Consider the following 11717-nt stretch of genomic DNA (forward strand, 5'->3'; position numbering starts at 1 on the left):
GAGTGTGGGCGCTGGGGCGTGGGGCTGCTGGGGGCTGGCGGGTGGCGCGCGCGCGCGGGGCCCGGGGGTAGGCGCGTGAGGCGGGGCGGGAGGGCGGCGAGGGCGCCCCGGTCGCGTTGGAGCTGCGTTGGAGCGGCCCTCCACGTTATTCCGCGCGGGGAGAGGTGGGTGGAGGAGCACTTGGAGGGTGGGCGGCACCATGCCACCGGTCTAGACTGCGCGGGGATGCAGCTGGGGCCAGTGTGCTACGCGCTAGAGGGCCGGGCGGCGGGCGCAAACATGTTGCGCCGCACCCGCGATCGTCGAGCGACACTTTAAAATCGGTGCCGCTATCTCGCGCACACCCCATTTTCGGTGTTTCGCGCGTCGGGCATAAAAATAAAAAAGAAAGCGCCGCGGGAAGCTTCAACACGGAGCACAAAAGCGGCCCGCGCGTTCCGTCGCTCTCCATCCGCACCAGACCGGGTCCTCCGCGCGCCGCGCTGCAGGCAGTCATGCTCATGGCTCATGGCACAAAGCCACCCCTGGTGTGAGCAAAACTGCGGGTGCACCACCCAAGTTCGTGATGGACACCGTGGTGGACAGCGTCCCCCGAGGGGGGGGGGGGGGGATACTTCGAAGATGGCTAGCCTGGTCTGGAAAGAAAGAAAGAAAGAAAACAGATATCCCAAACGAGGGATGGGGGAGGATGACAGGGTCCCCACCTGCACGAGAGCAGGATTTTGGAAGGTCTTGATAGCTTCAAGGCTCGGGTTACACCAATCCTCGCTACCCAACGCGGCCAAAGGATATCCACCTCGAGAACCTCGAGAGATAGCTTCAAGACCACCGAAGAATTCTTGTCTGGCGGCGCGCTGTTGAGGTGGTCGCACTTCAGCCGGTTGAGAGTCCGCGCGATGTTCCAGGAGGTCAAGCCGGAGGTCAAGCCGGAGGTCAAGCAGGAGATCAGCTCCACCTCCGCCGCCGACACGGGCTGCCGCGGCGGCGGCGGCAGCGGCGGCGGCAGCAGCGGTGCCGCCTCTGCCGGAGCCGCCGCGCCCGCCGCTGCCGGCGGCGGCGGAAAGCGGCGCAAAAAGGACCCTGACGCGCCGGCGGGCAAGAAGTCAGCGTACTGTTTCTGGGCGATTGATCAGAGAAAGGCACCCGAGTACGCGAGCATGTCGTTCGGCGAGCGCGAGAAACTGATTGCCGCACGCTGGAAGACGGTTGCGGAGGGCGACAAGACGCCGTTCCACGAGCTGGCCAAGAAGGACTCGGCGCGGCACGCCGATGAGATCCAGCGCTACACGCCCGCGATGGGCGGCGCGGCGCCGCCCGCCAAGGCGCCCGTCACCAAGAAGAAGGCGGCCAAGCCGAAGCGCGAGCTCGTGGTGCGGCTCGAGTCGACCAGCGGGCGCAGCTCGATCCGGATCGGCGCCGCTCCGCACGAGACGCTCATCGGGCGGGCCCACAACTCCGAGCTCGCCTCCGTCAAGAACCTCTCGCGCACGCAGGCCCGCGTCGAGCTCCGGCCAAAGAAGAAGCCGGTGGTGGCGCTGCTCACGGCGCTCGGCACCAACCCGCTGTCGACGCGGAAGCCGGCCGACACGGTGGCGAGGCTGCTCTTCACGGGCGAGGCACGCGACCCCCCTCCCCCTCCCCCCTCCCCCCTTTTCCCTCCCACCTCCCGCCCAGCCCCCCATTTGACTCCTCCAAAGTGCTACCTCCTCTCAGATGGCGCGGGAGGTGCGGTGCGGCGACGTGATCCAGCTGCACGTCGACCCGCACACGCGCCTGCCCGGCAAAGAGGCGTGCGAGTATACACTCGTCGCCGTGAGGCGCTAGAGGAGGCGCCGCCCGCCGCCACTCCACCCGCCTCGTGCGGCTACATCGAGGACCTCGACTGAATGGGAGCGGCGAGGCGCTGTGGCGCGTCCGGCGCGCAGAAAAGGCGCAGGAGGGACGCACGGGCCCCTGGCGGGCGCGGCGCTGCGCTGATTCACGCAATTATGCACCTCATGTGTGTGGAGCACGTATTCGTTTGTGTTTGTTCGTGGACTGGCTGTGCTCTGTCTGTGGAGCTGAGGAAACGTGGGGACGTGAGGGAGACGTGTGGGCTGTGGGGCTATGACTAGCCAAACAAAAAAGAGGAAGATTTTTCCAAACTGTTGTATAGTAGCCACTGGCCCACTGTGCACTGAAGCGTGAAGGCGCGTGCAAGTCCTGTAATAAATAAATCAAATCTCCAGGAAAGATGGGACGCACGAACACAGAGGCACAGCGCGCACCCCGCCCCGCTCGCAGGGCGTGCATTACACAGGAATTCTTTTTCCATCCCTGGCTACTCATATGTCGAGCGACCGGTGCGCAGGCTTCTTCGCCGTCCAGGTTGGCACTTCCGCCACCGTTCACGACACGCTCGCCGAGGCGCTAGTCAGGTTGGTCCCGTGTGCTGCTATCGTCCGGTTTGAGACGCGTGACGAGGCTGAGGCGTGGGCAAAGCTCGCGCCACGGCGGCCGGCGCCTGCCACCGAAGCCTCCGAGGGAGCGCCAACGGCGCCGGGCTCGCCGGCGGAGGAGCGCAATGCCGTGGCGGCAGAAGAAGAGGCGCAGGCCGAGGTCATTGGCGCCTTTGCACACCACGTCAGCGACGACGGAGCTGTCGGCGTCGGCGCTGTGCTGGAGCGCCGGGCAGACGGCTTCAGCTGGCGTGGCTATCGACACTGCGCTGGCACCGTCGCCACTGCCGCCACTGCCGTATCGCAGGAAGAGTCGGAGGAGGAGGACGCGACGCAGGCGGTCGCTCGGGCTGGCAGCGGCACCGCCCTCCGCGGCGGCAGTGCCGGTGGCGGCGGTGGCGGCAGCAGCTGTGGCGGTGCCGGTGCTGGTGCCCCGTCGGAGGGGGAAGAGGAGGCCAGCTCCACGGTCGAGACCGAAGTCGAGGCCTTCTTGCTCTTGGCCGAGGCGGCGAGCGTCCTCGCGCCGCGCGAGTCGCTGCTTCTGCTCGGCGGCTCTCGCCTGCTCCACTCCCTCCTGCGGCGCCGCGTGGCTGCCCCAACGCTGGCCGATGGGGCAAGAGTCCTAGCCGCGGGTGGCGTCATCTGCGCGGCGGAGGCGCTGACGCTTCGGCGCGGAGGAGCGCTGTCGACGCTGCTCTCGCGCGGCGCTGCCCTCCTCGCTGGACTCGACCGATGCGCCCTCCTCGTAGAGACAGCGGCGGCGGAGACAGTGGCGGCGGAGACGGCGGCGGCGGAGACGGCGGCGGCGGAGACGGCGGCGGCGGCGATCGAGCATCCTGCCGCGCCGTCTTCGCCGCGGGGTTGCGGCGGCGGCGGTAGTGCCGGCGCAGCGGTGGGCCGGCGCCAGCTCGCGCAGCTGCGAGGCTTGGCAGCGGAGGCTCGCGTCGAGGCTGCTCGCGCGAGCCTGCTGCGGGCGAGTGGCTCAGAGCTGCTCGCCGCGCCTCTGGCGGCTTTCCCGCCCCTGGCGGCCCCGCTGGCGCCCGCCCCTATGGCAGGGCCGGGGACAGCCGCGGCGACGGGGTCGCGAGCTGCGGTCTTGGCGGCGGATCCGGCGGCGGCCGAGGCTGGGGCAGAGCTCGCTCCCTCGGCTTGCTTGCCCTCGAGTGGAGAGGCGCCGCCCGGCACCTCGTCACGCGCCTCCTCCGGCCTCTCGGCTGGCGGCGGCGGCGGCGGCGGGTCGGGCTGGTCGTGCGAGGCTTGCACTTACCGGCACGACACCCCCCGCGAGGCGAGCTTCCTGTCGTGCTTCATGTGCGGCCACCCCCGGCCGGCTGCTAAGAAGAGGCGCGGACTCAGCGGCGGCGGCGGCGCGGCCAAGACGGCGGCCACTGCGCAGGAGGGGCCGCCCAAGCGGCGGCGGCCGCCGCTGCAGCCCCGAAACGGGCATGCCGTCGAGGCGGCCGACGCTGCGCCCGAGGCCGCGTCGTCTGGCCGGCTGCTGCTCCCGTATGAGGAGCGGGAGGTGCTGTCGCAGATCGAGTTTGCGCAGCGAGAGGCGGCGCGTGTGGCCGCGGGCGGGACGCCTCCGGGAGAGGCGGCGAGGTCGGCCCCTGCCGTGATTGACTTGTCCGGCGACTCGTCGCCGCACCGCGGCGAATCAAAGCCCGCCGCCAGTCAGCCGAAAGTGGCGGCCGAGGCGAGGGATGAGGCGAGGGATGAGGCGCCTCCCACACCGCCACCCCGCACCGCCACCCCGCCGATGTGGCGCCTGGAGGCAGGTCCGCGACGCGTCCCTACCACGGCCCGTAGGCGGAGCAGCAGGCGGGGCAGCAGGCGGAGCAGCCGCCGCCGCGCAGCTGGCGGCGAGAGGACCTCGACGAGTGGCTTGCCGCGCCAGAGCAGCGCCAGATCCAGCTTGACGTCGACCAGCGGCGCGTCGTCACCCTCGCGTGCAGGGAGAGGCGCAATCTCTTCTACACGGGCCCGGGCGGCGTCGGCAAGTCGCACGTGACGCAGGTCATCATCTCCTTCCTCCGCCACGTCTTCGCCGACCGCTTCTCCTCCGCCGTCGCGATCACCGCCCCGACCGGCATCGCAGCCACGCACATCGGAGGCACCACGCTCCACTCCGCCAGCAGCGTCGGGGTGCCGACCTTCCACGCGGACTTTGAGCGGCGGATGGGTGGCGGCGGGTCGCACTCCAAGGGCAAGCAGCTGGCCACGGGCCTCGAGGTGCTGCTCATCGACGAGGCGGCGGCGGCCCCCCTCCTCTCCCCCCTCCGCTCCGCAGGAGCGTCTCTCCCCTCGGCAGCGGGGTCAGCCTTCACCGGCGCCCTGCCGACAGGTGTCGATGCTCTCTGCCGAGTTCCTCGACCTGCTCGACGACCAGCTCCGCCGCCTCGTCGCCAAGTGCGCCCCCCGGAAGGCGGGGCCGCCCGGAGGTGGCGCGCGGGACTGAGCGGCCCCCTCTTCTCTCCCAAAGGCACGGCCGGGGCGCCGAGCACGAATGGCGCGGCTCGCGCCCGTCCGAGGTGCCTGCCTTCTCCGCGCCTCCCTCTCTGCGCGCCTCTCTCTCTGCGCACCTCCCTGTCCTGACCCCCCCCCCCTCTGTCCTGACACCCCCCTCCCCTTTCCGCGCCTCCGAGGTGCCCGCCTTTGGCGGCGTGCAGCTTCTCGCGTGCGGCGACTTCTTCCAGCTGCCGCCGATCACGGAGCGGGTGCCCGCCGCGACTTGGGGGAGGCTCCTCGGGGCGAAGCTGCGCGAGTGCCGCGCGGTGCTTCCGTCGGGCATCGAGCAGACCGAGCGGGAGCGCTGCGCTCGATCGGCCGCAGCATGCGCCGCGAGGTCTTCGCTCGCCTCACCCTGGCCTCACCCGCCTGCGAGTAGGAGCTCTTCCTCAACCGCGGCTTCGCCTTCCAGGCCGCCGCCATGTGTCTCGGCTGCATCTCGGCTGCACCTCGGCTGCATCTCGGCTACATCTCGGCCATCTCTCGGCTCCGCCTTCCAGGCCGCCGCCTGGTGGCGCGCCGACATGATGATGATCGAGCTGTCGAGGGTGTGGCGCCAGAAGGATGCAGAGCTCGTCGCGACCCTCAACCGGATTCGATGCGGCGACGCGCGGCCCGAGGACGTCGAGTGGCTCAACGCGCAGTGCGGCGCCGCGGCGGCGGCGGCGGCGGCACCGCCGGCGGGGGGCGGACTGGCGGCGGAGGCCGCTCCGCCGCGGCCGATGCTGCTCGCGCCGACGAACGCGGTCGTGTCGGAGCGGAACGTGCGCGAGCTCGCGGCGATGGTGAGCCGCGCGACCGCGTGCCAGTGGATCGCAGAGGATTGGGTCGACGTCGACGAGAGCTGCCCCGGTGGGTCGGCCGCGCCGTCGCGCCATTCTCCGTCCGCCACTCTCCGTGTGAGGCGCGCGTGCCTCGCCCGCAGGCGAGCCGCGGGCGACGCGCGAGTGGCTGCTGCGGCAGGAGCGCGGCTCCTTCTCCTAATTAGTTATCAACTATTAGCTAATCAGTAGCAGCTGCTGCGGCAGGAGCGCGGCTCCTTCTTCGGCGACTGCCTCGCCGAGCGGCGCGTCGAGCTGTGCGAGGGGGCGCGCGTGATTCTGCTCGTCAACCTCGACCTCGAGGCGCCGGCCGGCGAGACGAGGCTACTGCTACAACGCCGCGAGAGTCACCACCAACAGCTCCCCCCCCCCCCCTCCCCCCCCTCTCGAGGCGCCGGCCGACGCCAAGCTGTGCAACGGCTCGCTCGGCGTGGTCGGCCCGATGCCCGAGCCGGACGAGGTGGCGGCGGCGCTCGAGAGTAAGCTGAGCGAGCTCGAGGCGCTCGAGGCGCAGGCGGCGCAGGCGCTCGACACAGGCGGCGAGCGCTCGCGCGACGTCCTCATCGGCCGCGTGCAATACTACCGCGTCTACCGGGCGCACCTCTCCCGGTGGGCGCGAGGGAGGGACCGCGCCACCCGCCGCCCGCAAGAGGAGGTGAGGGCGGTCCCCTCGCACGAGCTAGGTGGCTGCACGCGGACCGAGCCGCGGGCGACAACGTGGGCGGCAGCGGCGGCTGCTGGAACAGGCCGCTGCTAGTGCCGCGCGTCCGGTTCGACAACGGCCGGACAGAGCTGCTGCTGCCCGGGATGCTCTCGTCCGAGGTGGTCGGGTGCGGCGTCTGCTACCGCCTGCAGGTGCCGCTCAAGCCGGCGTGGGCCGTCACGATACACAAGGCTCAGGGCATGACGCTCGACGCCGCCGCCGTCCAAGTGTCGGGCAGCGCCGCCTCCGACGGCGGCGCAGCCTGAGCTGGAGGCTTGGCCCCCCACCGCGGCTTGGCCAAGCCGTAGGCTGCTTCGACGACGGCATGGCGTACGTGTCGCTCTCGCGCGTGCGCTCCCTCTCCGGCCTCCGCTTCCAGAGAAATTGCCCGACGTCGCTCGAGTGCGCGGGCTGCGCCAGGTGCACTTGCCGCCTGACACCATCCGACATCCGCGCCTCGCCGTCGGTCCGGCTCTACTACCGCCTCGCCGCCGACCTTGCCGTCGCGTCGGATGCGCTGTGCGCGGCGCTGCTCGCGCACGGCGCCGAGCGCGAAGACCTCGCTGCGGCCGCGGCCGAAGTGTCGGCCTCTGGACCTCGCTCGCTCGCGGCGGCGTCGCGCGCCCTCTCGGAGCGGATCGACGTGCCGCTCGGCCTGCGCAAGAAGGCGCACGAGACGTTTGTCGCCGCGCAGGCGCTCAACCCGGGCGAGGTGGGGGCGACTTGCGGCGGGTGGGCGCACCACGCGCCAGGCACCTGCATTCGGGGGTGGTGGAGCATCGCGCCGCAGTGTGACTCGAAGGCGTCCCGCCGCTAGCACTGCACTGTTTTTGAGGGGCGGAGCACTTGGAGTGACTTGGCTCCCTGCGCGTTTTCTTCTTCGTACAACACTGAGCACGCGGCATTCCTTCCTGGCCACAAGCCCTCGAGCGTCGTGCACGCTGGTTTTCTGTGGCTGAAGCCTTTTTTCGTGGGTCTACCTGTGTAAAGAAAGAAAGAAAAGCGATATACCCAAACGAGGGATGGGGGAGGAGGACAGGGTCTACCTGTGTCCTTCCCCGGGGCCGATACTTGGAGCACTTGGAGTGCAGTCGGCAGAAAAGAAAGAAAGAAAACAGACAACCCAAACGAGGGGTAGGGGAGGAGGACAGGGTCCACACCTGCACGAGCAGGATTTTGGAAGGACGATCAGGGGCTTAGGGGACCCCTAGGCTTAAAAGGGTGGGCCCTGGGGCGCCTGCGGCTTAAACGGCTTAAAACTTGCCATGGCAAGTTTTAAGAGCTGCTGGGCCGCCAATTCCTTAAACGGTCTTAAACGCTTAAACGGTGCGGGAGAGCTCCCGAGGTCGATGGTCCGGGAGGCTCCCGGTAGACGCCGGAGGCCGGGAAGCTGGCTACAGTCAGCTAGCACGCGTCCCCTATGCGAGTATGGCTCCTGCCAGTGCACCAGACTTACAGATGTGTCTTCAGAGGCGGGTTTGTGCCTAATAACGGCAGTATTGGAGAAAACGGCGCGGAACCCAGCGACGCGTGCCGGTGAGGCCGATTTTCTTAAACGGTCTTAAAAGAGGGACCCCCCGTGCCTGCAATCTCTTAAATGGCAAGTTAAGCCCCCAAACCTCCTCGTTTCTTAAAAGGTCTTAAAAAATCCGGCCCTCAGAACCCTAGGGGTCCCCTAAGATCAGGGGGGACAGGTGTGGGCTCTCCTGCTCCTGACAAGGGACACGACAGGCTCGCAGCGCGGTGCACGGTGGAATCCCAACTCCACTGGCGGTCTCAACATCTCAGTCTAGCGACCTTCCTCCGGCTTCTCACCGGCAGTCTCTCACTACCACGGGCACACTGACACAGGGGTGGCAGGAGCGGCGGCATGAGTCTCCCACATACTATGCGGGCCTCACTAGAGGTGCGGCCTGCGCGTGTCCTCGCCCTTGGGAAAGTCTTGGGGGGGGAGGGGAAGGGGCTGTGTGTCTGTGCATGCATGCATGTGTGTGTGTGTGTGTGTGTGTGTGTGTGTGTGTGTGTGTGTGTGTGTGTGTGTGTGTGTGTGTGTGTGTGTGTGTGTGTGTGTGTGTGTGTGTGTGTGTGTGCGTGCGTGCGTGTGCGAGCGCGCCGCGAGCGCCGCAGCGCCGCAAACGCGGGCGAGCGCCGTCGGCAGCGCGCGACCGCCACCCAAAAGCGGAGGTACATCAGGAGCCGCAGCCGGCCTGCTCTACCAACCCCGCAGCCGCGGCATTCCTTCCTGGCCACAAGCCCTCGAGCGTCGTGCACGCTGGTTTTCTGTGACTGTGTGGCGAATCCCTTTTTATTTTTTCGTGGGTCTACCTGTGTAAAGAAAGAAAGAAAAGCGAGATAGATACCCAAACGAGGGATGGGGAGGAGGAAGGACAGGGTCTACCTGTGTCCTTCCCCGGGGCCGATACTTGGAGCACTTGGAGTGCAAAAAATAAAAGAAAGAAAACAGACAACCCAAGGGAGGGATGGGAGGACGGCACGCCGCCACCACACAGGGATTTTAGGAGCGCGCAGAAATTCTTCTTCCACCATGCCGAGACGCGGCGCGCTTGTCGCAAGCGACTTGGTCGCAAGCTGAAAGCCGTCAAGCGACTTGGCGCTGAAAGCTGCTGGTGTAACGCTGCCAAACGGTCGCAGACATGCCAAGAATCAGACGAAGCACATTTCTGATCCTGATCCCGTTCTGCAGAGCGGTGGAAAGGGCAGTCGACGACTGCATTCCGCCGTACTCGCACGTCATCGTCTCGCGGCGGCCCATGGACGGTGGATGCCCAGAGCCCACAGATGGGCCGGCAGGCTATTCCAGCTCCGACTTCTGTTGGGAGATACGCAACCAGACGGCGCCATTGGAGAGTGGCACCGAGCTGAAGACGGTGACGGCGCTGCCCGAGCCCTGCTCGGGCTCTGCGGGGTCGATCGTGATCGGAGCTCCGGCGACGCTAATACGCACCGGCCAGGACAACGAGGCGTTTAACCGTGGCACCGCGCTGCTTAGGAATTGCGAGCTCTTCTCGCGGATGATCGCCCAGCGGAGCGGAATCAACGTGGGTGGTCAGAGGTACGGCGTGTCGTGTGAGGTCCTCAACGACAACTACGACCCGCTGCAGGTCACGAACGCTACATCGTGGCTCGCACACGACAGGCGCGTCGATGTTCTGCTCGGTCCATACGGGTCGACGATGACCAACTTTGCGGCCAAGGAGGCGGTGATCGACAACAAGGTTCTCCTCTCCTCGACGGGGTCCGACCCAAACATCTACGCTGAGGCTCGCACGCTGGCCGAGGAGTTCGGCGCCGACGCCGCTCCTCTCGCCTTCGGAATCATACCCAAGTCCACCGCCTACATCAAGCCGGCGATCGCGGCCGTCATAAGGGCCGCGAAGGAATGCGATGATGCGGACAGCGGCTGCTCCTGCGGCGGCAGATTTGACTCATCGTGCTCAGAGAGCCTCCGGTTCGGCTTCCTTATCGAACAGGACGACTTCCCTCTTGCCGCGTGCTCGGAGGAGGCTCTCAGATATGATGTGGCGATCGGCGAGCCGGTCAAGGCTGAGATTCCTGCCAGGCGCGACGTGGCCAGCACAGCCGAGCACAGGCGGAACATTAGAGACGCCCTCGAGAAGCTGAAGGAGGAGGGGGTGAGTGTCGCCGTGATCTGCACCTACGAGCTGGGCGCGGACCTGGCTCCGGGAGAGATGGAGGCCATCGGATTCTCCCCCCTCGCAGCCATACTCCTAGGCCGATACAACCTGCTTGAAGGTACTCTTCCTGGGGACGGACAGTGGCAGTATGAATACTTCCTAACGACACAGCGCTGGCACCGTGCGCTCAGCCCCGATCGACGAGGGACCTTCTCGAACTGGACCATCGAAGAGTACTTCACCAAGTTTAACGACCTATTCTCCGAAGATCGTTTTCACAGTGTCGAACGAGATTCTACGGGCGCGGCGACCTTCGTCTCCATGTGCGTGTTTGCTGCCGCCCTCGAAGAGGTTGGTACGGTGAACGACACCGCGGCTCTCGCAAATGTCATCTACAACTCCACGGTGAGCGAGTTCTTTGGACCTCCGGGCCTTGTATTCAGCCCTAGATGCCGAACATCAGACCCTGTATTCAAACTAGACCCTGCTCGATACCGTCCTGACTCTGGTTCATGACGTAGGCCTTCAACGGAGATGGCCAGATTGAGGAGTGGGACTTCCCTATCGTACAGTTCCCGCCCGGGACGGCAAGGATTGGCTCCGATACGCGAGGTTGCCGGCAGGATGGCTCTTGCGCGCCAGACTGCCCGCGGGCGAGTCTACCCCCTAATCAAGCTCCGGAGCCATTCGCGCAAGGCTGCGATCGTATTGTCTACTACGCGCCTGATAACGTCTCCATTGTGGTATTCCCAATGCCCACTTGGCAGCAACGCAGGTGCGAGTACGAGGGGTGCGAAAACGGCGGCAGCTGTACGCCCGATGGACGTTGTCGATGCGATCTCCTCTTTCACGGCAGCCGTTGCGAACTTGACCGCAAAGTCGTCATCATTCCCACGGTCTGCGTCGGCAGCCTCTTCGTAGTTATGATAATTGTGCTCAGCGTCCTCCTCCGCCGCCGGGTCAGGCTGCAGCAGAAGCTTACCCTAGCGGAGCAATCCTACGCACGTTGGGAGCCTCCAAAGGTGCGGCGGCGGAGCACGAGCAAGTACGTCTTGGCACTGCCACAGCGCGCCATCGACAAATTCCGCTCGCCAAAAGGGGGCGTGGAAGCGCAAGTTGCTGCGCGTCTGGTCACCGCACCGGGCTTGCCGCACGGCTTCTTCTCGTGTTTTCTGTCGCACGTCTGGGCCAGCGGGCAGGTGTGGCCGCGCTCTCGGACAAGCGATGGGGGTACGCCGTCCCAACCCTCCCGCCCCCCTGTCGCAGGACCAGGCGCGCTCGCTCAAGGGACTGCTCCAGCGATACGTCAAGAATATCGCTGTCTTCTTAGACGTGGACAACCTGGAGGAGCGACTGCCGCGCGTCGCCGCACGCCGACGCCGGCTCATGACGCCGTCGCGTGTGCACTGTAGGACCTCGCGCGCCTGGAAGAGTACGTGAGCAACTCGAGCGCCGTCATCGTCTTTCTGACCGGCCACGTCAACGACGAGGGTGTCGCGGTGTCGGACTACATGAAGAGCAATAACTGCCTCGTCGAGCTCCGGGCCGCCGCCGCGCACGCGCGCCCCGTCATCCTGCTGCTCGAGACGGA

At 66.9% G+C, this 11717-nt stretch overlaps 2 protein-coding genes across 2 annotated transcripts; both read left to right on the plus strand.

Moving 5' to 3' along the window:
- Positions 1–863: 863 nt before the first annotated feature.
- Positions 864–1886, plus strand: EMIHUDRAFT_432288 (hypothetical protein; the record flags this gene model as incomplete). The annotated part of the gene is made up of 3 exons (XM_005770521.1): positions 864–1616; positions 1698–1790; positions 1827–1886. Exons 1-3 carry the CDS (start codon positions 897–899, stop codon positions 1884–1886), a joined length of 873 nt encoding a protein of 290 aa, XP_005770578.1. The 5' UTR covers positions 864–896.
- A 437-nt stretch (positions 1887–2323) lies between these two features.
- On the plus strand, positions 2324–7035 carry EMIHUDRAFT_447955 (hypothetical protein; the record flags this gene model as incomplete). Its single annotated transcript, XM_005770522.1, has 16 exons — positions 2324–2778; positions 2881–3183; positions 3346–3601; positions 3727–3749; positions 3916–4122; positions 4248–4670; positions 4783–4847; positions 4921–4969; positions 5084–5212; positions 5486–5569; positions 5651–5802; positions 5872–5893; positions 5975–6040; positions 6159–6376; positions 6451–6704; positions 6779–7035. Coding segments are annotated over exons 1-16 (2958 nt in total), but the record flags the coding sequence as incomplete, so codon positions are not given.
- Between the last annotated feature and the right edge of the window lie 4682 nt (positions 7036–11717).

Source organism: Emiliania huxleyi (genome assembly GCF_000372725.1).
Source record: "Emiliania huxleyi CCMP1516 unplaced genomic scaffold EMIHUscaffold_4, whole genome shotgun sequence".
NCBI classification, from domain to species: domain Eukaryota; phylum Haptophyta; order Isochrysidales; family Noelaerhabdaceae; genus Emiliania; species Emiliania huxleyi.